Source organism: Culex quinquefasciatus, chromosome 1 (genome assembly GCF_015732765.1).
Source record: "Culex quinquefasciatus strain JHB chromosome 1, VPISU_Cqui_1.0_pri_paternal, whole genome shotgun sequence".
Lineage (NCBI taxonomy): Eukaryota > Metazoa > Arthropoda > Insecta > Diptera > Culicidae > Culex > Culex quinquefasciatus.
This window is the reverse complement of record NC_051861.1, coordinates 62636519-62663039: the sequence shown is the minus strand read 5'-3', so window position 1 is coordinate 62663039 and position 26521 is coordinate 62636519. Positions and strand designations below refer to the sequence as shown.

At 43.3% G+C, this 26521-nt stretch overlaps 1 protein-coding gene across 1 annotated transcript in view; it reads left to right on the top strand.

Moving 5' to 3' along the window:
• The first annotated feature begins 976 nt into the window (after nucleotides 1-976).
• Nucleotides 977-26521, top strand: part of LOC6053918 (structural maintenance of chromosomes protein 3) — a 98362-nt gene continuing 72817 nt past the window's right edge. The window contains 2 exon segments of the mRNA XM_038266877.1: nucleotides 977-1136; nucleotides 1207-1321. Of these exon segments, the coding sequence (XP_038122805.1) occupies nucleotides 1122-1136; nucleotides 1207-1321 (130 nt within the window). The 5' untranslated portion in view covers nucleotides 977-1121.

The following is a 26521-nucleotide window of genomic DNA, read 5'->3' as shown; positions in this document are numbered from 1 at the left end:
GGTAGCCCATAACAAATCATTGTTTGGGTTTTTTATTTTCAAATTTCCCGCAATTCAATCGATAAATACCTGAAAAAACACGTGAATTGTGTTGCTGATGGCAAATTCTATCATATCCTTGGAGATTCCATCCCAATATTGGCTGAAAATTCATATCGAAAAAAGTGATTTTTCTGTTTACCTTTTTGCTTTTTTTCTTTTGGTCGATCAAACAGTGCGCCCGTACACTGTGAATCGGCATTACACATTTTTCAGTTTGGTTTTACACATTTGCATGGGACTTTTGAGTTTAACCAGGATAACACACTTCGTGTTACCAAAGTAATATGAATAATACTGATTCTGAGTGTTTGTTATCTGAACTTCCAAGATGGCGGCTTCTTCGCTACCCCCTGGTTTGATCGACCAAAAGAAAAAAAGCAAAAAAGGTAAACAGAAAAATCACTTTTTTCGATATGAATTTTCAGCCAATATTGGGATGGAATCTCCAAGGATATGATAGAATTTGCCATCAGCAACACAATTCACGTGTTTTTTTTCAGGTATTTATCGATTGAATTGCGGGAAATTTGAAAATAAAAAACCCAAACAATGATTTGTTATGGGCTACCATTTGACAGCTAGTGCTTTTGTTGTGGGCTCTCATTTGACAACCGTGCTAATGTCGACTGTTGTCAGTTTGCTTTGGTCGGAATAGGGTTGCCATCCCCCCGGGTTGAACAGACTTTATTATAGTCTTTTTTCATTAATTTATTGCAAATTTTGAAATAAATAAACGCATTGTTCAATCTAATAATTCAATTGAAATTAAATTGCTCTTCATAATAATCCAAAGAAAATCTGAAAACGCCCAAATATAGGCAACAGGCAATATCCACCCGGTGAAACATTTCAATTTCGATTTTACACGAAATCCAGTTCGACCCCTGTTACACGAAAGTATGTAATCGTACCTGAACTGAATTTCGTGTAATCGAACTCGATTTCGTGTAATGCCGATCCTCCGTGTGTATTCATCGTTGTGCTGTTTGTTTTTTCACCAGCTCCAGTTAACGTGTGTTTTGCATTACTAAAGAGCGTCACAGATGGTGCTTGGATTTGAATTTTAATTTTAGTGTAAAATGCATATTAAACAAGTAAGTTATTGTAATTGTTTACGAGTTACATCCTTTCTTGTGGATCTTACTTAATTGCACCTATTTACAGGTTATCATTCAGGGTTTCAAGAGCTACCGCGAGCAAACAGTTGTAGAAGAGTTCGACAAGCGTCATAATGTGGTAGTAGGCCGGAATGGATCTGGCAAAAGTAACTTTTTCTACGGTGAGTGAGTGATGGGAGCCTATTCTTTATGTAAACTAATGTCAAAAACAAAAACAATGACTTTTATATCCCGCCGTTTGGCATGTATGATTTTTAAAACCCGCCAAACAAATCGCAGCAAACTGGGGGTTGTTGAGGAAAAATCGGAAAATTTCTTGTCAAACAAATTCTGTTTTCTTATGAAACGGTGGTGTTTTTGGCTTCCTATTAATCATTGCCAAGTTTATTGAGGAATTCCAATTCCCTAGATTCCACAATTCCGAAGAAAGTGCATTAATCTTCATTTAGTTGTTCCTAATTTTAAACACGTGAATTGGGAAAAGTTCCTGAACGAATTTTATTTTTGTTTGTGAAATCCTCGGCCATTCTTTTACACTCCGTTTCATAAGAAAACATTACGGAAATTCTGGTTTGGTTTGTGGATTCCTGAAAAAAAGCAAGACGACAGGCCAGAAAAGACACTCTTTTTCCTAATGGCTTCCTAATGGCCACTGCAAACGAGAACAATGCAGAAGAAAGGGAAATTGCTCTTTTTCTTTCTGTCTTGACTCTTGACCTAAGCAAAAACTGAACGACGCAAAACTTTTAAAACCCGATTTAATCCCACCTGGGGTGAGATAGAGCCTTTCTTACAAAAGGAAGTTAACGGCAGTTGATTTTTTTTATTTTTTTTTCAAAGAAATAGCAATATAAAGAATGGTCCATTCATAATACAATTCGAAACTCAACCATATTTTTTCATATAACTGAAAAGCGCTGGTTTTTGCCCCATTTGCCATGGCCGGTTGTAAACTGTGCTCGCACACAAGCATTTTCGATTTTTTAAATCAGAACACATTGTTTTTGAGACAGAGAATTAGCTCACAATTTGCGATGTTCGTAATGTTTTCTGCATATCGCTAAATTGTTCGTATTCTCTGAGTGTTTTTTTGCACTTTTCAAAATATTAAAAATTAACGAGAAAACAAAATCATTCCGTCTTGCTCCAATGCGTTAAAGTGGTTACAAAATAACTGGCAGAAAGTGTTTCAACACCCGTGAATTTGCCGTGTTGTAAACAACGATGTAACGGTAAAGCCGCATAAATGTTCTTGAAAGCTTTGAAAGGCCTACTGTAATTCACTAAACTGTCATTTAGGCGTTAGGCAAAATTGAGAGCTTTCAATAAGCAAGCATTTAGGCGTTTTTGGGATTGGGAAGCATACAACGACTGAGCGCTCGGTGGGACTTCACTACGACAAACGCAAACGTACCGAATAAACCACCGTGGTGCGCTGGTACGATGAACAAAAATACTAATAGGGGAAGGTGGGGCAAGACGACCATATGGGGCAAGAGGAACAATCGTTCGTTCGGCCGTAATTTTTGCAATTTTGATTATTTCCAGTATGAGGAATTGTTGCTAGCAATGCAATTAGCTGATTCTACTAAACCATAACCGCCAAAACGACGTAAACGCCTCGGGGCATAAAATTTAATGAAGATTTTTTCAAAATCTTTGTTTTCTTATAATATTTGGAAAGTACAAAATAAGGCTTAGGGTTTATTTTAAGGCTCATTTTATCAAAATGCTATTTTTCCTAGATTAGTAGTGTCCCTACCAAGGACTTGCACCTATTATAAAGTATGATTTAACTCTTGGTTATTTTTGTTGAGAGCTTTCAAAAAATCTTGTTCAGGTGGGGCAAGTGTACCATATGGATTTTTAGTATGGAAAAAAATACGAATTGCTGCAACAGCATTTTTTATTGGGAAATAAATACATAAAAGTGCATAAAAACTGATAAACAATTGTTAAACAAAATTGTCCATTCAAAATATAGCGATATTATGAAAATTCACAATTTATCATCTAAGTAATATTTTTTTTTGTAAAACGATCAATTTTTTAGTAAACTATTATCATTTAATCTAAAAATGAATGAAACGTTTCAAAAACATTCTAATCAGATGTATCTAAGTAATAACAGTTCAATAGTTAGCAAATTAACATGTTGTTTCATGCATTGTTCCTCTTGCCCCAACGGGGTGTTCGTCTTGCCCCACTAGTTGAGTAGAACGTACGGAAAATCAAAAATTTTAAAATCAGTTTTTTACATTAAAAAACAGGATTTTTAAAAACTTGTTCTATCAAAGTCTTAGTCAAGTCCTGGAATAAGATGATTATACAAAAATCCAACTGATTTTCAAAGGTTTTATTGGATTATAAAATACATTTCCTTAGCTTGTTACACTTGCCCCACTTTCCCCTACACAAAAAGGCTAGTACCGAAGCTAGAAAACCAAACCCGCGATGTGCGTTGTCACTGGCACATGGGAAGCTTGAACGCTTCCCAGAAATTCGTTCGCTCAGAGTTCGATCAGAGAATGAGCAAAACAAAAAAGAAAGGCAAAAGAATGAGCATGAGGCTTCAGAACAGATAGCTGCTTGCGTCTAGTTTGCGTTAACTGAAGCTTAGCATAGAAAATAATGATAGGCGATGTGTGATGAACGAGCAATTGATAAAGCAACTTGCACTATAAGGGGTAATCTAGTATCAAAACTCTATACGCGCCAGCATCACGCGCCAGCATTGCTCGCGTCTGCATGTGAAGCTCAACTTGTCAACTTGTCGACGAGGCGTCGAAAATCGATCGTCCATGATTTTTGCAGATTTTTCGAATGAATATTTCTCGAGAAATGATTTGGGAACGAAGCTTGATTTGGCGTCGGAGCCAAAAGCAAACACTATACCTTTCTTTAGTAAGAAAGGCAAAAATGGAAATTTTCTAAAATCTGAACGGTAAATCCAAATGAGGTCAAATTTGTTTCAGAACATCGAGTATGGTCTAGATTATGATGTGGAGAAAAAAGATAAAATGCCAAAGGAATAGTTTTGGCATTTGGTGAAAATTGGCTTTTACCTTTTTAGGGTTTTCCCCTCACAGTGAATTAGTCCACAAGCTGTAAATCAAAACCACATTACCGACATGGATGAAAATTTGGGAGGATGTAGGGCTGGAAAAATGCAATTTTTTGGACAAATAAACGATTTCAATACTTCAATTTTCGACCGAATTTTCATTTGAAAACCGCCTGATTTGGTGAAAACACACTCCGAGTCCCCATAAAAATGGATAAATTCAAATTTGGTATGGAACTGGTTCAGGTTCAGCACATCCCCTTTCAAATGCGCCCAAGAGAGCTTAAATCCATAATGTGGGCTCTGAGAAACCCCCTACCACAAAATTGAGCACTTTTTTACCACACACGGACGTCACGCGTGCTCTACAGTAAATTAAGCGCCAAAATTCGGATATTGGAGGTAGACGAATTCTGTCATTGTCAATCGATCGGGCGTCGAAAATCGATCGTCCATGATTTTTTGCAGATTTTTCGAATGAATATTTCTCGAGAAATGATTTGGGAACGAAGCTTGATTTGGCGTCGGAGCCAAAAGCAAACACTATACCTTTCTTTAGTAAGAAAGGCAAAAATGGAAATTTTCTAAAATCTGAACGGTAAATCCAAATGAGGTCAAATTTTTTTCAGAACATCGAGTATGGTCTAGATTATGATGTGGAGAAAAAAAAAATAGATAAAATGCCAAAGGAATAGTTTTGGCATTTGGTGAAAATTGGCTTTTACCTTTTTAGGGTTTTCCCTCACAGTGAATTAGTCCACAAGCTGTAAATCAAAACCACATTACCGACATGGATGAAAATTTGGGAGGATGTAGGGCTGGAAAATGCAATTTTTGGACAAATAAACGATTTCAATACTTCAATTTTCGACCGAATTTTCATTTGAAAACCGCCTGATTTGGTGAAAACACACTCCGAGTCCCCATAAAAATGGATAAATTCAAATTTGGTATGGAACTGGTTCAGGTTCAGCACATCCCCTTTCAAATGCGCCCAAGAGAGCTTAAATCCATAATGTGGGCTCTGAGAAACCCCTACCACAAAATTGAGCACTTTTTACCACACACGGACGTCACGCGTGCTCTACAGTAAATTAAGCGCCAAAATTCGGATATTGGAGGTAGACGAATTCTGTCATTGTCAATCGATCGGGCGTCGAAAATCGATCGTCCATGATTTTTTGCAGATTTTTCGAATGAATATTTCTCGAGAAATGATTTGGGAACGAAGCTTGATTTGGCGTCGGAGCCAAAAGCAAACACTATACCTTTCTTTAGTAAGAAAGGCAAAAATGTAGTGCTTAAGACAACCTTAGGAAGTATTTTGTCTTTATTTTCTAGGTGTACCCTTAATTTTGTTCAAATCACCTACGAAATTTTTAAATTAAAATAGTCTAATAAAATTCGAAACAATTTCGAAATATAACAAACTCTCCAGGAATCACACCAATCTCTTCAACAACTTATTTGTTTTTCTCAACAAAAAAAAAATCAAATTAGGCTTAAATAACAAACAATTCATAATTAGTCTTCTGCTTCAGCTTCACTTCAAAAATGGTGACGAACATTTTGCATTTTTTCCACGATTTTTTCACTCCACGATCCGAGGCAAAGGCCGAAAGCGATTAGATGGATTACTTCATCTTCCATTATCCGATTAACATCCGGAACGATAAAACTCCTTTTAGAAGTTATATCTCATAAAAATGATGAAATGTCGGGATCGGGATTCCTTAAACAACTTGGTCACGTTTATTCGTCTTCATTCCCAAATTTCAAACAGGACCCCGAAAAAACAACACCGTTTCTTCAGAAAACTGAGTTTTTTGACAAGGACTTTTCCGATTTTCCTCAGCAACCGCCAGTTTGCTGCGATTTGTTTGACGGGTTTTAAAACCATACATGCCAAATGGCGGGATATAAAAATCATTGTTTTTGTTGTTGACATTAGTTTACATGAAGAATTGGCAAACCCGAACGAAGCAAACTGACAACAGTCGACGGTTGTCAAATTAGAGCCCACAACAAAAGCACTTGCTGTGAAATGGTAGCCCGTAACAAAAAATGATTTAATCATTTTTTGGGCTTTTGATTTTCAAATTTTCCGCTATTTAAACGTTACATTTCTGAATAAAAAAACGCGTGAATTGTGTTGCTGATGGCATATTTTGTCATATGGTCATATCGTTGGAGATTCCATCCCAATAGAGTTATCTAAGCCCGCTGTCACGCACCATTGCTCACCAATTCCAGAGCTTTTTTTAAAAAGGTCCTATAAGCTATTGTCTTTCATATGTTTATAGGACCTAATAAAAAAAAGTCAAGAATTGTAATGCTGGCCGGTACAAAATTTAACCTCAACCATTTTCGTGTACATATACTCAATACACACGCACGTATACGGAAAGGCAGCATTAGTCTTAAAAGACTATATTTTAGTCTTTTTTGAAGTTATGTCATGGACGTCAGAGTTAAGCCTAAATTTTAGGCTTTTTTTAGAACTTAGTGCAAAACTTAGAAAAAGACTACATTTAAGGAGATCAAATTTGCCACCTTGAAAAAACTCCGTCATCCCCACCGCTAGGGTAGCAAATTTGCCACCGAAACAAGCCCACCGCGGGGGCAAAAATGGGTTTTTATCATTTTTTGCTCTCGTTTACCTTCAAAATCAATAATTATGTATTGATTCATGCCTAGAAATGCTAAAAGTTTATTAAACTTTTTAATTCTATTGAAAATTTCAAAGAGTTTCATTTTTCGAAAATGTCGAAAGTTAAACAATTTTCCACCCGATTTGGTTCCCACCAAATTTGCTCTCGAGTTTGCCCCCGAGTCTCCCACCGCGCATAGCAAAGCAGGTATCTAATTTGATCTCAATTTCATCTGTAGAAGAAAAATATGTGTCGGTACCTGTCGGGTACTCATTTTCTGATACACTCAACCCCCGGTAGTTGGTCACTTTTTCGTTTGACACTTTTTTAGTTTGTACCCCGTTGGTTGGTCAAAGTCAAACTAAAAAGTGACGAACTGTCACTTTTTACACGGCGCTCACGTACACTATCAAAACAAACGTTTAGTAGTGTGTGTGAACTCCGTGTAAGACGGGTGTCAAACTAAAAAGTGACCCCGTTCGTTTGACAACAGTTGGTGTCAAACCAACGGGGTTTGAGTGTACCCGACAAGTACCAGCAAGCCGGGGGCAAAGTTTTGAATGCGTGTTTCGGAGATTTTTGTATGTCTGCTCTAGTGTATGATTCAAACATTCAAAAAATTTCGATTAAATTTTCAAAAGGCCCTATCTGCATAGGAAACCCATGAGGGATAGGTTGTTTTGAAAATTTAATCTAGAATTCAATAATTCAAAAATTTAAGGATAAGTGCAGTGCTTCTGAGGACGCGCAGTCCTGTTTTTTCGTGATAATTTTCGTCTCTTTTGTGTGGCTGTTTGTGTGCATGGGGTGATTGGTCATTATAATTGAACAATGGCATCATAAGTGCAGTGATTCTGAGGACGCGCAGTCCTGTTTTTTCGTGATAATTTTCGTCTCTTTTGTGTGGCTGTTTGTGTGCATGGGGTGATTGGTCATTATAATTGAACAATGGCATCATAAGTACAGTGCTTCTGAGGACGCGCAGTCCTGTTTTTTTCGTGATAATTTTCGTCTCTTTTGTGTGGCTGTTTGTGTTCCGATTATGTTCCACCAATGCAAGCGGATGGTTGTTTATGTGCAAAGTGAAGAAAAAAATCAGGATTGTGCCTGAATGAATGCTGAGTGAAGGGACGCGTTGGTTGGGGGAAATTATTCAATTATGGTTGTGTTTGTGTGCAAAGTGAAAAAAGCAACAAAAAAAAAATGAAAAAATAAGAAAAAAACAAATCAGGATTGTGAGATGGATTTTTGCGGTGTTCATTTTGTGCTGTAACGTCATGATTCGAATTCCCGGACGCTTCGAAACCCGGACACTCCTTCTTGTTATATCAATTATTTGGATATAAGTTCGCATTATGAATGTCAAAACTGTGTTATTTGATGAATTCCAACATCAACTTTCATTTAAAGTTTGTTTGAACGTTGTAGTTAATGCCAAAACAATTAAATACAATAAAATTATAAGTTTAAAAATGCGAAACATTTCACTTGAAATATTTCAGGCGTTCGAAGCACCGGGAAGGCAAAGCAGAAATTTATGGTTTCGATTTCCTTGAATTCTAGTGAATTTTTACATAAACTATCGATTGTTTTGATGTTAACAGCTTATTTGAGACCTAAAGAATGTCATTCACTAACATTTCAGTCCCAATTTGTGCGATTAATAAGTAAAATCGAGTGTCCGGAATTCGAAGCAAAAGTGTCCGGATTTCAAATCAGCTTTTATCAGTGTCCGGAATTCGAAGCACAACAAGTCATTTTAAAATTCTGATGAAAAATTGTTAGAAAAGACATATTTTGCATGCATTTTCTTGAAACTGACTGTTTATACTACATCCTTATGATATTTCTACATTTCCAACTTATTACATGATTTTTTGACAGCTATAACAAAAATGATATGGCACTAAGTGTCCGGATTTCGAATCATGACGTTATTCGGGATCGTGAAAATCAGGAGTGTGTTGCGCTGTAGTTATAAAACAAGATCGATCTTGAAAATTATTCATATTAATCGGTGAGTTATTGTGTGCTTCAATCCCTTGTGTTGAAAAGACCTTCCCATAGCTCCGTAGCTCGGAGGGCTCGACGTCGGTTGTTTGTGTGTTAAGCCCTCTCCATAGCATCGTAGCTCGAGAGGCAACGAAAATCAATACTAACAGAAAGAAGATCGGAAGACACTTGATGGTTGAGTTCGTCGCGTCTATTCCGTAACAAATTCATGAACTAAATGATTAAATAATTAAAAATCAGACTACGCTATCATTGCAGCATTGCGTTTAACACCTCATTTTATAAATAAATAAATATTATTTGGTTTTATCTTTCCACAGCCGGCTGTCTAAGATTAAACCATTTCATTAAAAAATTAACAACAGTTAAACGGGAAATGTCTCATCCGCAGCATCCGATTGTTTGCCTTGAGAATAAAATATATTACCTTTCAACAAACACTATGATTTTGGGACACATCATCATCTTCTATGATGAATCCTGACCAAACACCCTATCCTACTAACAAGTTTTCAGGTTCCTGGCGCTCGTGGGGTGTAAGCACAGAGTAAATCAGCTGCCCTAGTAGCAACCTGCGCTAACTAACATTCCCGTCCCTTAAAACCGAGATCTACAAACTGACATGGCGGGCGCCGTTGGTGGCCAATGACTGTTACCTATTCGCAACTGATCTTGTTTTGGCAATCATAGTTTTTTATCTTTTCAGCGCATTCATACATGCTGTTGATAAGGGAAATACCACTTGATAGTCGAAGCCTATGATCAGTAGTGCTGAAAGGATATTACGGTTCTGTTCAGCAACGGAGAAGGACAACCATGGGTGATCTCTCATGCTCATGCTCATGCTCATTGATACGCTATGACAATCACCAAATTTATTCCAAAAATAATTATATAATTGAGCACCTTTGAAAGATATGCATCTTTCGCCGGCTAATGTTGAAATATTGGGTCGGTCTAATGAATTATGGCTTCCGGTAAAGTGTTGATGGTTAGATAATTTGAATTTTGTATTACTGTGAGTTTGTTGATGTAAACATAAATAAATGAAGCAACATGTTTGAATTACGTAAATAGCTCTGACAGGTATGATGTTTTTGTTAATGTTGTACAAGTCGGCAGAGTGACTTCGCAGTGGTTTTTTTATAAATTATTCTTAAGATTTTATTTTGGGCTATTTGAAGTTTGTTGATCAAAATATTACAGGAGTTTCCCCAAACTGAAGTTATGTAAGATAAGTGAGAATTAAATAGTGAATGATAAATTATCAAAAGTACATTAGCAGTTAATTTGTGTTTAATTTTATAGATAATTCCAATAATCTGGTTGAGTTTGTTCAATAAATTATTAATATGTGACGACCAATTCAATTTATTGTCTATTTTTTTCGTGAAAACTTAACACGTAGCCTTATGTGTGGGACAAACTTCAAATGCGTTTTTCTCAGCTTGCTGTTTTTGCATATGGGACATTTATGCGAACATGGGCAGTAGTACGCCTGTAAAATGAATTATAAAACACTTTTTTCATCCAAATGTTTGAAACCTAGGCTTGTAATTTCATTTTTTATAGTTTTTTTTTATTGTTTTGCCCCCTCGACTTTGGTCAGAGCCGAGGGACATAAACTTAAAAAAATATTTGCAACGGCCTTATCGGCTTATCGATGTCTTTTGGCTTAACCATCTGGAAGTCGCGTATTATGGGCACTCTGGGTGTCCTTACAACGTGTGTACAATGAATACTAACGCGACTGCTGGTGAGTTAAGCTGGCGTCGAGACTAAGAGGTTCTCCGATAGTGGAAATATCACAAATGTACAACAAACCGCTACATATGTGACTTTTCCCCTATCGAATGTGGGAGTTAGGTTAGGACTTTGTTTTCAAAAAAATAGTTTTGCATTCGAATTCCAAATTGAAATTAAAATTGGGTCTTTGAAGATTTTACATTTAGTAATTTTAAAAATTAGATTAAAGATAACAATAATCAGAATTACATTAGACAGTTAGCGGGGCAAGTAATACAGCCAGAATCGTTAATTTTCATTCATGTTGAGTACTGTTCTGATTTGTCAAAGTTGCCATAGCATCTCGATCAATCAATAATGAAATGATATCGGACAAAATTCGTTAATCTGTTGAACTAACGGTTCTCGGCTTATGGTTGTATCGACCGTTGTTGCGAATCGAGGATCTAGTGGAGTTTTGACGATCAAATGGAGCCTAATATTTCAAAAGGGCGCATGGGTTTTGTGAGCAGGAGTGTGTCCTTTCACTTAAATGATTACATGAGTTGTGTGCCCTCATGAAATGGAAGGCACGAAATGCTTCTACAGGACGGGGACCCCGTTTAGAGGTTTCAACATCAAGATTTGTATTCCATAAACAAGTTCTTTCATCTTTCGTTTTCCAGTGCGATTTTTTGATTCCATTTAGAGTTAGAATGAATAATAGGGTTTCTTTGTATTTTCTTCCAGGCCTTTTTTGTTTTGTTTTTTGGTTGACTACTTTAGAGTTCCTTTATTAGGTTTTAAATTTAGATAAACGTAACCGATCAATCAATCCAAGTTCTTACTACTCACACCTACACTCATTTTCTTTCACCTTCCCCCTCCCGATCCACTATATCTTCCGGTGGTGTTCATTTTGTATGCAATACTAGTTCGGCCACTACCCTTTTTTCCACAAGAAACCGGACTTGGATTGACTTGAGGCCGCGTCCCCCACCTTGCTCCGTAAAACGAAAACGAACTATGTACACCACTTCATGCTACAAGAACTCGCTTTGTCGCAGCCCCAGGGCTTAAGCGTTGACCGATAAGCTGTCTTCGTGAACTAGGTAGTTCTCCGATAGTGAAAATATCACAATTGCACAATACACCGCTGCTTCTGTGACTTTTTCACTATCACAATGTGGGATTTAGGTGGGACTTTAGGATAGTACAATTGATTTGTTGCTTAGCATTAGCATTCAAAATAAATCTGTATGCTTTCCAAATCTATTTGATGATAAATTTAGTTGCAATTGTTAAGTAAGAGCTCCCGTGGTGTAGTGGTACGGGTTTCGCTTTGTAAGCGGAAGGTCGATGGCTTGAAACCCATCTGGCGAGGCAAAAGGGGGGAGGTGGCGGTCGAGAGGGGATATCGGCTGCTGCGGGAATTGACTTTGTCAAGTCCCAAGCCTCTCCAAAACCCATCCCATCCAATCTCTCGGACGATCTGTTGGCGACTGAGTCTGAGCGTTGAAGAACTCTGTAACAATACGCAGAGAAGAGCTTCAAATGCTACGACTCGGTCACATGCTCTCAGGCAAAATTCGAGCTGAAGATTGGGCTATATGATCGGTAACGATCTCTAGATGGGTCAAAAATCAACGAGATTTCCCCTCAATCTCGCTCATCTCCACGTCCTCGGATCGGTCTCTCGTGCTCGTGTGGCATGGCATTTGGGGGATTGGTCTGGGGAATGAGAGGGGGCAACTGCTCGAATAATTTGTCAAATACTGTCTCGCTCAAACAATAGCGCTACGGAAGACGATCGTTCGGCAGGCTGTGTATAGCAGCAAAACAGAAAACCTGAGAACAGATCATACTACAATAGATACGCAAGTGTCGCAGTGGTCCGTGTCTGTTCACAGTAAAAAAAAAAAAAAGTAAGAGTAATGCTGTCAATAAACTTTGATTGATGTAGAATACTAGGCATTCTGTTCGGAGCGGACTGTATTTTTGGCACAAATTTCCGGCGGACTTGGGGAACCCGTTTTGGAGGGTCGGAAATACCGCAAGCAAACAGAAAAACACTTTAACTTTCTCTAAACTATTCTATTTACTAACACATAACTTATTTTAGAGGTTAAATAATGTTTCCTTCCGACGATCGCGACGACTTAGCTCTACGTCCGACCGGTTCGGCTGCTTGCGATGAACTTGCCGCTTCTCCGAACGATCGCGCAAACTCGTCCGTTGCGCGCCAAAAAACTCTCCACTTTTCGTCGTCGTTCGGGTTTCCGCTCTCTTTCTCTCCTTCGCCGTCGTCAACGGCGCGCTGTTGCCACGCACGTCGTTTCGCGCGCTCTTTGTGCGCGTTAGGCATGGTTGCCAACATCGCTGCGACTGAGATCGAAGCAACCGCAGTGCTGTCAAAACAAAGCAAAATTTTCTTCGAGCTGAAAGGTTCAGGCTCGAACATCCTTCACCCGCGAAGAACTGCCGTTGATCTTCAGGCGATCCAAAAGTCACTCTTTCGCCTTCCACGTTTGGCCGTACGTTGGCCAGGTAAGTCTTCTTTCACTTCTTCGCCGGGAGCTCTTGGGATCCGCAAGTCGGATCCGCCTGGCCGACTTGTGGAATGTACTCCAGGGATGTTGGTGCTTGCCGATTGCCGAAAACCGGCATCTTGTTCTGCTTCCACTTGGACCATCTCCAGTGCCTTCAGGTGATGCTCGCATCAGTGGGTCGGCGTTTACCGACCGCTCGTGTGGACCGAGTCCTCCAGTGCCACTCTTCTCCTTGCCGGTGCTGCAGCTACTGAATGTTTCGAGCACTCATAGCTCGGCTGTGTGGCAACTGCAGCAGCCTTGTGCGGCGCCGAGGCCGCCCTTGTACGCACCGTTACTCCTCCACATGCGTTTGTAGTCTTCTCAAGTACGCTGAGTGCAGCAGAGCGCTGCGTCGTGGGACCTTGAACATTGTGTCCTTGGTCAGGAATCGCTCGGCTTGAAAAGCCAGCGTCGTCTTCGAATGTTCGCAGCATCACGTGGAACGGCAGGTAAACTTGCTTCAAATTCGTTGGATCACTCACCTCACTTGCTTCCGCAGTTGAAGCAGAGGCGCTTCTCTTTTGTCTTGTACAGCCGCTCGGGGACTGTCTTCTCCAGGAACTGCGGACACTTTCAGCTCTTGTGCTGGCCTAGTCCGCACACGTCGCACGTCTGTGCTGGCTTGCTTCCGGTGTTCAAGACCATTCGCTGCTGACCCGGTTTGTCCGTTGTGGTTTGTCCGGGTGTCTTCGTGGGTGTGTGACGAGTCCTTCTCGTCAGCGGTCTTGATCTTGGTGGTGTTCTTGGAACGTTCACCATGCGGGATGGTAAACTCGGTCGTACCCGATCTTCCGTGTCCAGCTGCTCTGCCAGCAGCTTCCCGGAACGCTTCGGGGGTTCGTCGATGGTCGTCTCGTTGGCGCATCCGACGATCTTAGCTGTTGTTGGGTTTGTTGTCTCGTCCACCCATTGTAGTACACCAGGCGTGTACGCGATTCTTCGTCGTGTGGGCTGACCTACTTCTAGCAGCTTCTCTTCGATGACCGTCAGGACCTGTGCAGGTCGTCGAAGGCGTCGTAGAGGGCATCTTGCTCGTCCCGTGATGTTGACGGAACCATGCCAAGGATCTGCCCGTACGCCGTGTGGTACGCATCGTACGCGGCTTCTACCTCCTTCTGACACGTCTTAAACGCTGCCCACGTGAGCGTCGTGGCATCTTCCAAGCTGTCAAGAATAGTGGTGAGCTTACCTTGAGCCAGTTCACGCTGGTGGACGACGTCGTTGAACCGCTCCATCTCCGCCAGCTCCTTTACACTGCTCGCTCCGCAGGGGATCACTCAGTGCACTTAGTGACCGGACTTGCCGCCCGTCTTCTTCTTCGGTGTGGCCGCCTTCTCCGAGTTCACCAGCCTCTCCGGTGACTTCCTCGGGCGAAGCGCTTTGGCCACCGATGCTACAGTGATGGAGCACTGAGCTCGGAACGGCTGCTGGAACCGTTCGCTTTCACTTCACTTTGCGTCGAACATCCGGAACCTCTTTCCAGAACGTTCTTCGCGTTTTCCGAACCACTTTCGCGAAAGTCTTCACTTCGAGCGTCTTCACTTCCGGACCAAGTTCGCAGAAGGTTTTCGCTCCTCTTCTTCAGCGTTCACTTACAGGACCAATTCCCGAAAGCTTTTTCCGACTCTGCCTGCAACTTCTTCTTCTTCTTCTGGAGTCGACGCGTCCTTGCTCAGCGCCGCTCCGGAATTATTGCAGGCACTTTATGGCAGTTTCCGGCACAAGAGGGACACCAACGATCGGACCTAGTGTCCGAACCAAGCACGGAAAACAGCCAAGTCTGTTCGCGGTACTTGGGGGTCTTGGGGGTCGAGTCTTCTTTTCGGAACCTCTTCCAGCTTCAGAAAACTCTGGACGCATCCAAGATGGTGTCGCTTAGCACTTTTTCACTCTTTCTTCGGACGCATTCTGGACGTTTCCAAAATGGCGTCGCACTTTTGCGCTGGGCACTTTTTTTCCAAAATGGCGTCTTTGTTCACTTTTTCCCGCGGCGTTTTTTTTCAACTCAGTGGGCCTTGTGCCCACTTGCCGCGATAGAATCGACCCTCCGCCTTTTGTCCAGCAAATCAAATCAAATTATTCGCTCTACAGCTTTGCCTTGGCGTTCTCGATTGCGAGATTCCTACTCGAAACTAGGTGTCCGAAGGCTTGATTGTTGAGGCAATTGCAAACCTCTTTTTACACCTTAGCTTCCATCCACCCCGGGATTCTAACTGACGACCTTTGGATTGTGAGTCCAACTGCCTACCAGCGAATCCACCGAGGCAGGACCCAGGGAGACGACTCCTACATCTGGACTGAGCTAACGACCTAACACCTCTAGGTTAGACCGGGACCAACATTTACTTCCCCATCCGACGGAAGGCGTGATCAGACAAATCTCGTCTCAAAATTTGCCACCGGGACCTTCTGGGATCGAACCCAGGCCGACTGGGTGAGAGGCAATCACGCTTACCCCAACACCACGGTCCCGGCTTTGTCCAGCACTGTCCCCGAAAATCCCGGCACTTCTGGTTCAATTAATCCGGGTCGTTCGGACCATGTTCGGAGCGGACTGTAGATTTGCACTTCACTGCCGGCGGGCTTGGGGAACCGGTTCTGGGAGGGTCAGAAGTATCGCAAACAAGCAAAAACACTAGAATTTCTCTTCACTAATCTATTTACTAAACATAACTTAATTTTAGTGGTAAAAACTAGCGTCTCTTCCGACGATCGCGACGAGGTGACTTTACGTCCGACCGGTTCGGCTGCTTGCGACAAACTTGCCGCTTCTCCGAACGATCGCGCAAACTCGTCCGTTGCGCGCCAAAAAACTCTCCACTCTTCGTCGTCGTTCGGGTTTCCGCTCTCTTCTCTCCTTCGCCGTCGTCAACGGCGCGCTGTTGCCACGCACGTTGTTTCGCGCGCTCTTTGTGCGCGTTCCCTTCGTTGTTTACAACGGCGTAGGCATGGTTGCCAACATCGCTGCAACTGAGATCGAAGCAACCGCAGTACTGTCAAAACAAAGCAAAATTTTCTTCGAGCTGAAAGGTTCAGGCTCGAACACATTCTTTAATGTCAAATTGTCTCTTTTTCGAGAATGCGAGGGGATCAGAGCGGACAAAATCCAAGATGGCGGAACTTGATTAAGACTTATTTTTAGGCCTAAAAAGACTTATTTATAGGTTAAAAGACTAATTTTTAGGCTTGCAGGGAATGGGAGGGGTCAAAGCAGACATAATCCAAGATGGCGGAACTTGATTAAGACTTATTTTTAGGCCTAAAAAGACTTTGTTCCATACCGGAAGCTGTTTAGAGTGTACCCGAGCAACCCTGAAGGGCGCGCCAACCAAAACAAACTGACAGGTGGAAAACGGCGCGTGCAACGACGATCGCTACTTTCACTCCAGCTGCCATTCTTGTGCCAACCTCCAGCCGAGGAAGAAGCTGCCGACGCGTTTCGCACACGTTCCACCGACGCGAACCCACGCGAATCCCAGAACCGGCTTCCGAGGAAGCACCCGCGACCGCGCTTACTTTTGTACCGAGAAACCGTGGAGAAATATATTTAAGTATTCTAGTAAACCCGCCCAGTATCTTCCAATCTCAACCCGATCCGACCCTCCGAAGTGGTCCTCCGTTTGTTCGCCCATGTGACCGTGCTCGAAAGTTCCACCGCCGCAAAATACAGTCCACATTTCTTCCTCTGTTCGGCTTTGACCGAACATATGGTCCATCCGAACCGGATTGACTTTCGAGTGTGTGCCGCCACTAGAGCAATCGGACAGAAAGTGTAGTGTGCCATCAAGAACGATTCCGGAAGTGAGCTTCCGGGGAAGTAAAGTGACAAGTGATTTGGAACATCCGGCCGGAAGCTCCTGTGCCACGAAAGTGATATTGAACCCTCCTGCTGCGGCAGGACAGTAAGAAATAATAACAAGAAGACATCCCGGCTGTGACCGAACAGTGCAAAAAACAAACATCCACTCGCGGAAACCAGATTCCGCCATCGACGCAAAAGCAGCGATCCACCCCGAACAACCAAGCGATTCTTCAACCACCATGTGGAGATCGATCACCTCGATGAAGCTGGAAGATGCCTTCCCACAGCGAGCGCACGCGAAGCAGAAGATCAAAAAGCTCCGTGATATCATACTCGGCCTAAAGAACCCGTCGTTAACCCTCTACAACCTAACCCCGCTTTTAGGCGGGCTTCGATCTATAAAATCGCCAAAAAACAATTTTCCAACCGATTTTTGATCTTTAAAAAGCATTGGAAAGAAGAACTCTTAAAATTTTAGAAAATTTCAGGGTTGGAAGTTTTACTTGTTTTATGTGACTTGGCCAATGTTTTTAAAAATGTCACTTTTTTAGGGGTCAACTTTGGCTGTGTTTTTCACTAAAATTTCCTATATTTTCAGTAAAAAGAAGTATGCAGTAATTTTTGTAGTGTCCCAGACTATGCCTCTATGCATTTTTTTGCAATTTAAATGATGATGGTGCGATTCTATAGCAAAAAATGTGAAAAACATGCAAAAAATTGAAAAAGTGACTGTAAAAACATGAAAAAATTAGATAGGCGAAATGTAATTATATTAGGTGGTAGAGTAGGCCAAATACTAACCAAAACAAACATAAACTAAACAAGATAAATGCAAATTATAATACTAAAAATGAAACAAGAAAAACATAAAACAAGAGAAGTAAAGTTTTTCGTAGAACAAAAGTTTCTCAAAATGACCTCCTAAACACGGGAAAAATAAATATTTTCGAAAAAAAAATTTGGGCAGTAGAGGCAGTTAAGGCAGCTAACGAGGCTGCGTCAGCACCTTTGGGAGTTGTACGACGAATACGGCAACGCTCACAGCTGCATCGTCGGAAACGTTCCGGATAACGATCTCGCCCAGCAAGAAGAAGATTACAACGACTTTGATCTTCTCTTCAACGAAGCCGGAGTGCCGCTGGAGGAAAACTCATTGCTCTGAGAAGCACAGCTCCGAAAACAAGTGCAACTTACCGCGTTGAACACCAGCAGCACCCTGGGGAGGTCAGTACCGAATTTCTACGGGTGCAGCCGCTGGTCAACCTCGATGATGTCCTGTGAGTCCGTCCAACCGGAGCTCTCTGGACAAGCCACAACCTTGAACCAACGATCCAGACTCAGAAATCTGAAAGCGGACGTGGTTTTGCGAAACCACCACCCGCCGACGAGCAGCCCAAGCTCACCTCCCGAACCCCGGTCCAGGTCCCAAACCCTGGAAACGGATACAGTTTTGCGAAGCTGTATGCCGCCAACAAACGGCCCAAGCTGCCGATCCAAGCCAACATCCGCGAGCGATGTCTTGACACCGAAGTGGTCATGCGTGACCTTCAACCGCAAACAGAAGCCAATCCACAACCTCCAGCGAAGTTACCAAAACCAACGCCAAATGCGTGCTTCTCCAACCGGCACAAAGAAACCCCAACGAATCCCGAAACGGCCGTGTCCTCCCGGACGACGGCATCTACACGACTGGTGCGCAAACTCCCAACAGGGTCCTGAACCACGAAGCCAGCCTGATCGCAACCGACAACGGCCTCGAACCACAAGTCGAAACCGACGAGAGAAGGGAACTCGCAATGCCGACGGTGACTACGCTCGTCAACACTGACCGCTGCTCAGAGGACAGCGGATCTCGACCCGAAGCCGAGATGATGCCAACAGTGCTGCCAAGCTTTCCCAAACCCGACCTGTTCGACTCCCAACGTTCGTTCACGGACGGTGACACACGAACGAAAGAACGCGAGCCGCTGTCAGCGGTTAATCTCCGGAATGAAAAGACGATTTCCCTCAGTGTCGAGCACGGCAGCTCACTGATGATCATCCAGCGGGACGCTGTAACCCTCTGACCAATGCGGAGCTCAATCCGCCGCTGCCAACCGTTGCGAATGCGCCCAATAAATGACGTCCAACGATAAACTGTCCCAACGGTCCCAACCCGCCGATCAACGACGCCCACGGAAACCGGAAGAAGCACGCTGTCCAAAGTTCCCGGACCCGTTACACGCAGTACTTTGCCGAGGCGCACCACACGAACAACGACCCACCAGCTCGACTTCCGGCGATTTGCGAAACACAGGAGCTCCGGAACCCAATCGCGTGAACGCGACACTCCAACACCACGAAGAGAAACCTCTACAGAAACGAAAGTCCGAGACAAAGAAGTGCGGCCGGTCTGAACGCAAAGGTGACTCCAAGCACGCCCTCAAACGGCTTCAGCATCGAGCAGCACCGAAGAAGAGCATCCCAACGAGCGAAACGCTCAATCGTCGACCGCATCTGGATGAACCACCCGACCTGCCGCCGAAACGAAGCACTATTGCCGCAGTTCGCTGGACCTGTTTGAAACAGAACCGAACAAACGGCAATCTCTGCTGCTCTGAGTTGAAAGCCACCACCGTCGAGTCTAAAACGAAGCCCAAATCCCCACGAAGCAGATCACTTTGGACAATTTCAAGCACCACCGCTATGCTCCCATTTTTGCTTGCGGAGAACGATTCCGAGTCAGTCAACCGAAAGTGTTCCGTTGGAAAACGCAAGTAAGGAAAAGAAAAGCGTCCAACCGCTACACGATCACACCAAGCTATTCCAACGAAACCAGCCTAACTGGAACGAATAAGCCTGTACGGTTTGTAGCGAGTCACCGCAGTGCGACCTGTCCGATCCCGGTTCCTTCACGCGCATCAAGTCATCTTCCACAATACACCCCAACCTGCAACAGCGCTTACAGCAGATTGCCTTTGGCCACAAAAAGAAGCCCCCTCAGAAGCAACTACATGCACGAAGTCCCAAAACCGTGCAACCGACGGGAAAAAGCAACCAGGCTGATCAACGAGGTTCCAAGTCCAAGTGTAACCACACCGGATCGCAACATCTAGTAGCACCGCAGAAAGTTTTTCGAACGAGCGAAGCGCTCGATTTTCTGCTGCACCTGTGCGAAGCGCCCGGTTTATCGCGGGGCCGGCGGCACATTGCCGCACTTTGCCGAATCCGCCAAAAGGGAATTCCAACGAAAACCCGTCGCTACTGGTCCAATCTCCAAGACAACGTCAAGAACAGAACGAAGTCCTTTTTACTACGACGCAGAATCCCTGGAACGACTGCAACTGCAACTCAAGAGAATAGGATCCAGACCAACCAGCCGAACACGGGAACCCCAGTGAGTATGCTGCGAAGCGGAAACCGGCGCAACGAGCTCAATTCCAACCACGCACCAGAAGGACTCCCTCGCAAACCGGAAGCTCAAGACATCGGTGAGCGAAAGTTGACGAGACATTCTGAGCCAGAGCACCGGAAGTGCTCCGTTGGCAAACGCAAGCTGATATTCGAGGTGTGTCCACCAGTCCGACAAGAGAGAAACCAAGCTGCACCGAGTCAACGCCAACCTGATCACCAAGATTTGTTGAACCAGAGGTTCAACGGAGGGGAGTATTTTCCGTACCGGAAGCTGTTTAGAGTGTACCCGAGCAACCCTGAAGGGCGCGCCAACCAAAACAAACTGACAGGTGGAAAACGGCGCTTTCAACGACGATCGCTACTTTCACTCCAGCTGCCATTCTTGTGCCAACCTCCAGCCGAGGAAGAAGCTGCCGACGCGTTTCGCACACGTTCCACCGACGCGAACCCACGCGAATCCCAGAACGGGCTTCCGAGGAAGCACCCGCGACCGCGCTTACTTTTGTACCGAGAAACCGTGGAGAAATATATTTAAGTATTCTAGTAAATCCGCCCAGTATCTTCCAATCCCAACCCGATCCGACCCTCCGAAGTGGTCCTCCGTTTGTTCGCCCATGTGACCGTGCTTGAAAGTTCCACCGCCGCAAAATACAGTCCACATTTCTTCCTCTGTTCGTCTTTGACCGAACAGACTTATTCATAGACTAATTAAAGACTAATTTTTAGGCTTTTGCAGGGAATGGGAGGGGTCAAAGCGTACATAATTCAAGTTGGCGGAACTTGATTAAGACTTATTTTTTGGCCTAAGCCTAATTTTTTGGCCTTAAGACTTATTTTTAGGCCTAAAAAGACTTATTTATAGGTTTAAAAGACTAATTTTTAGGCTTTTGCAGGGAATGGGAGTTGTCAAAGCGTACATAATTCAAGATGGAGGAACTTGATAAAGACTTATTTTTAGGCCTAAAAAGACTTATTCATAGGTTTAAAAGACTAATTTTTAGGCTTTTGCAGGGAATGGGAGGGGTCAAAGCGGACATAATTCAAGATGGCGGAACTTGATTAAGACTTATTTTTAGTACAGACTGTCTAGGGAAACAGACTGGCCAATGCGAAATAAACACAATGTAATCCATCCTTTAAAGGTACGGCTATGTTTCTATATCTGTATTAGTGTTAGCACGCATAGAAATTTGTTTTGTCTAATTTAGCTACGAAATTTAATTTTATGTTGTTTTTCTCTCCGTGCACTGTCAGAGCAGAGCATGTGTGACGTCATACCGTTTGTTTTGGTATGGTTTGAAATGGGATTTTTATAACTTTTCAAGTTCTTCGCCGATTTAGTCGATTCTGTACCGCGCCAACGCCCTGAAACCATTAGAAAAACTTCCCGGCCATCTGAACGACGAGCTCCAGAAAGAATCTCTGCGATAATGGTAAATATTGAGAATATTATAGTTTAATTTGATAGGTACTAATTTATTTTATTCCAGCTGTGTTAACAATTCGCGAACAGGCCAGATCGGACAAGCTCGGAACCAGAATGGCAACCCGCCGGTCGAAGAAGAGGAACGTAGAGACGATTTGGCCTGCCGGAAAACGCTGGAGGCAGACGCCTTTGAGCTCCTGAAGCCGTTTGATCTGCCGTCTTTTGGGGACCGACAGCCGATTCAATCAAGCCATCGGCAGCAACAGCACGGTGAGGGGAACCACAGTCAGCATCAACTCCATCAGCAGCAGTCAATTCCGGGTCGGCTGGGGAATGTCCAACAGCAGCGGCATCATCAGCAGTGCGTCAAACCACCGTCGTTGCTGGGATCTCCGGTTATGGCCAACAATAAGCAGGAGAAGCAGCTTAAATCCCACCAAGTCTTCACTTCTATGCTCGGTACACCGCTGCCACATTTCAACTATGCTTCCCAGTAGCTACAATCCCCTTCCGCACCATCTGCAGCTGCCGATCATTCTATGGCTTGACGAGGACGACTTGCATCAGTTAGGCCGAAACTGTAACCATGCACCTCTCCAGCAACAGCAATCACAATCAAAACACGGCATTCGGGATAAACTCTTTTTGGAATTTTCACTCCCAGCAAACGGAAGCGATGAAGCCTGCGAAAATTCCCCAACTTGGTCAACACAGTAGTTTAGTAGTCTGGAACGCCCTTTTTTTTTTTTTTGAATTAAATATACTTTATTGAATCTTTCTTATAATAATTACATTTGGTTTACATAATAAGTGGTCAGCTGTGGCTCTTCAGCTTTAGTTTGCTTTTCGTGATTTAAACACTGTTCATTTTCTTAACTTTAAAAGTATATGATTTATCATTTTTGTAACACTAGGTACAATGAGGAAAAAAATTAAAAAACATAACCTAACCTAAAACTAACTTAATCTTACCATAAACTAAACCAATCCTTGAATCAAGGGGTATTCAGATATAGCACATTTTTCCCTGAATTTCAAACATTTTTCTTGAATCTTCTGATCCAACATTTTTACTTCTGCTAATTCATGAACCTCACTTGATCTTGTCCAGCCAGGAACATTCAAAACCATTTTGAGTACCTTGTTTTGGACACGCTGGAGCTTCAATTTATGAGTTCTAGCGCAACACTCCCAAACAGGTACTGCATACTCAATAACGGGGTAAATTATTTGTTTGTAAACTGCTAGCTTATTTTTCAAAGATAGCTTTGATTTTCTGTTAATTAAAGGATACAAACACCTGATGAGAATGCTGCACTTGTTCAATATTTTATCTACATGCTGCCGAAACAATAGTTTCGAGTCAAGTATGAGACCTAAATAGACAACTTCCTTTGACCAGGGTATCGAAACATCATTCATTTTATCAAAACATCATCCTTTGGGACAAATCTGGCCGATTTGGAAAGTGGAAAAATGATGGTTTGAGTTTTGGCTGCATTTATGCGAATTTTCCAGTCGCCAAAGTATTCGGAAAGAACGTCAAGACCCTTCTGAAGACGGCCAACTAAATATCTGGTTATTTTACCCTTATAAATAACGGCAGTGTCATCAGCAAAAAGTGACAACACACCATTACCAGGAAGAGTAGGCAAATCAGATGTAAAAATATTGTACAGAAGTGGGCCAAGAATACTTCCTTGGGGAACCCCAGCATCAATGTTGAATAATCCAGAAGCAATCCCATTCAGAAAAACCCTGAACGATCTCTCCGAAAGATAGTGCTGGATAATTTTGATAAGATACATTGGAAAACCGTATAAATACAGTTTATGTATCAAACCATCATGCCAAACATTGTCAAAAGCCTTCTCAACATCCAACAAAGCCATAGCAGTTGATTTAGACTCAAGCTTGTTCTGCTTGATGATTTTAGTTACTCTCGTAAGCTGATGAGCAGTATTATGTCCCTTTCGGAAGCCAAACTGCTCATTCAAAATTATATTATTATCGTTGGTAAAATCCAAAAGCCTTGAATAGATGACCTTCTCAAAGAGTTTGGACAGACTACTCAAAAGACTAATGGGACGATAACTTGTTGGCGATGTTGGATCTTTTGAGGCTTCAAAATTGGTATGACTTTGCCCAGCTTCCAATTGGTGGGGAAGTAACCAAGTTGCAAACATTTATTGAAAATATTGGCTAGATGTTGAAAGAACTGATCACTCTGTTTTTTCAACACTAGATTAAAATGTTATCAAAGCCTGGAGCTTTCATATTTTTCATTTGTTTAACTGCAACTTTGACTTCCTCACCAGAAACATGGGAATCTGCAGGAAATTCAAAGGTAGAGTCATTGATTGTTGAAATACTATTGGCAACTGATGTTTCTTTACGGCTGGTCATGGAAGCGCCAAGATTATGTGAACTAACAAAATGAAGCCCAAGTGCATTTGCCTTTTCCTCGGATGTAATCAAAGGAGAATCCTCAACAATAAGAGGAGGAATAGGCTTTGGTTTGTTTTTAAGAACTTTTGAAAGTTTCCAAAATGGTTTTGAATAATTCCCAAGCTGGCTTACATGTTTTGAAAATTCTTGATTTCTGATATTGTCAAGTCGGTCTTGTATGATTTTGTTCAAATTGTTCACTGAAATCTTTTGTCATAGTCCCCAGTCCGTTGATATTGTCTCCTATAAACATTCCTAAGTCTAATCAAGTGTTTAGTATCTACGTCAATATCAGTTACCTTAAAATTAACAGGAACCTCCCGAACGTTGGCAGCCTCTGCTTGGTTGATAGCCTGCTGGATCACCTCCAGCGAACGATCAATATCGGCAGAAGTTTCCGGGTGTTGATCATAGTCGATGTTGCTGTCTACCACTTGCTGAAACTGCTGCCAGTCAACGTTGTGGTAATCTTTCCGGGTTGGTTGCCGCTGCGGAGTAACGGAAGCTCCAACCTCCACAACCACCGGATAGTGATCAGAACTCAACTCTTCAAACACCTCAGGATGAGCCACGTTCTCAGCCATATTGGTAATGAAGAAGTCGATGATTGAGTGATTCCCAGACCGAGCCACCCTCGTTGGACGATCCGGACTCACAACGTTGTAGTATCCGTTTTGCAGATCGTTGTGCAGAATCACTCCGTTCCGATTCCTCCTGCTGTTGCCCCAAACTTCATGCTTCGCGTTGAGGTCACCAGCGATGATGTACTTTGCGCTCCGCCGTGTCAGCTTCTGGATATCGCTCTTCAGTTTTGCTGCTGAACCATCTCTGGCATTCACCTGACGTGGGCAGTATGCAGCAATGAAGAGTACTGGGCCAACCGAAGTGGGAATTTCCACCCAACGGCCTCGATGATGTCCAGCTTGAAGTGTGGCAGCCGGCGTGGCTTGAGATCACGATGAACAGCGACAAGCACACCTCCTCCTCCAGAGGTGGTCCTGTCGAGCTGCGTCGCGATCTTGTAGTTTTGCAGATAAACTTTTTCACCGGGCTTCAGATGAGTTTCCGTGATGGCAGCTACGTCGATCTCCTTCTCGCGAAGAAAATCCACCAGCTCTAAGTTCTTCCTCCTAATGGAGCAAGCGTTCCAATTCAGCAGCTTGAGGGACCTACGATCCATACTGGATGACGAACGAGGTCAGCACTTCAATCTGCTGGGTCTTGGTTTTGCATCCACGCAGTGCAGCGGACATCTGTTTGAAAATATTGAGGAGTTCGGTTGAGGTGTAAAGATCATTACCATTTTCCTCAACTGCTGGTTCTTGGGTTGGTCTTGGCTCCTGGCTGAAGCCCGGTGGTGGCGGTCTCGGCTCCTGGCTGGAACCCGGCCGTGGATGATTCATCTCAGCTCTCTTCCTGGGATCCAACGGCAACGGTGCCAAGTTCGGGACCTGGCGTCGCGGTTGAAGAGGTGGAAAATTTTGCTCCACCAGGGCTGGAGGAGTTCTACGACGCTGAGGCTGATTCTTCGTCGATGCTTGCTGCCGAATTTTCACGAACTCAGCTCTCTTGGGGCACTTTCGGTCGGTTGACGAGTGCTCACCGTTGCAGTTGAGGCACTTCACCAGCGAATCTTGGATGCACTGGGATGTGATGTGCGCATCGGTACCACATTTGGCGCAACGACGCTTTAGGTGGCAGTTCTTACCTCCGTGCCCGAAGCCCAGGCAGTTGAAGCATTGTGTGACGTCACGATGCACTGGTCGGTATCGCTCCCACGACACGATAATGTTGAAAACCGCTCTGATTGCCTTCAGCTCAGGAAGCGTCGTCGATCCCTTAGCCAAATGCAGCAGGTAGAGCTGGTCACGGTACTTGATGTCTTTGTTGCGTCGGCTCATTTTGTGCACGGCCAACACATCCAGTTTCAAAACTTTTAGCTCGGCAGCTAATTCCTCCACTGGCATGTCGTACAGACCTCTGACGACGATTTTGAACGGCTTATCCATGACGACATCATGGGTAAAGTACTCCGCCTCGTTTTCGGTCAAGTAATCCTTGACCAGTTGATAGTGCTGCCTGGATTGCACCAGCACCTTAAATCCGTCCTGACACAGACGAATGTTGCCTTGGACTTTCCCAGACTTGATGAGTTCAACCAGCCCCGCTCGAAAGTCGATCGTTGCTGCTGATTGCCTCACATAAAAAGGAGGCAGTTTCTCCTTTCGCTGTTTCACTTCATTCTCCT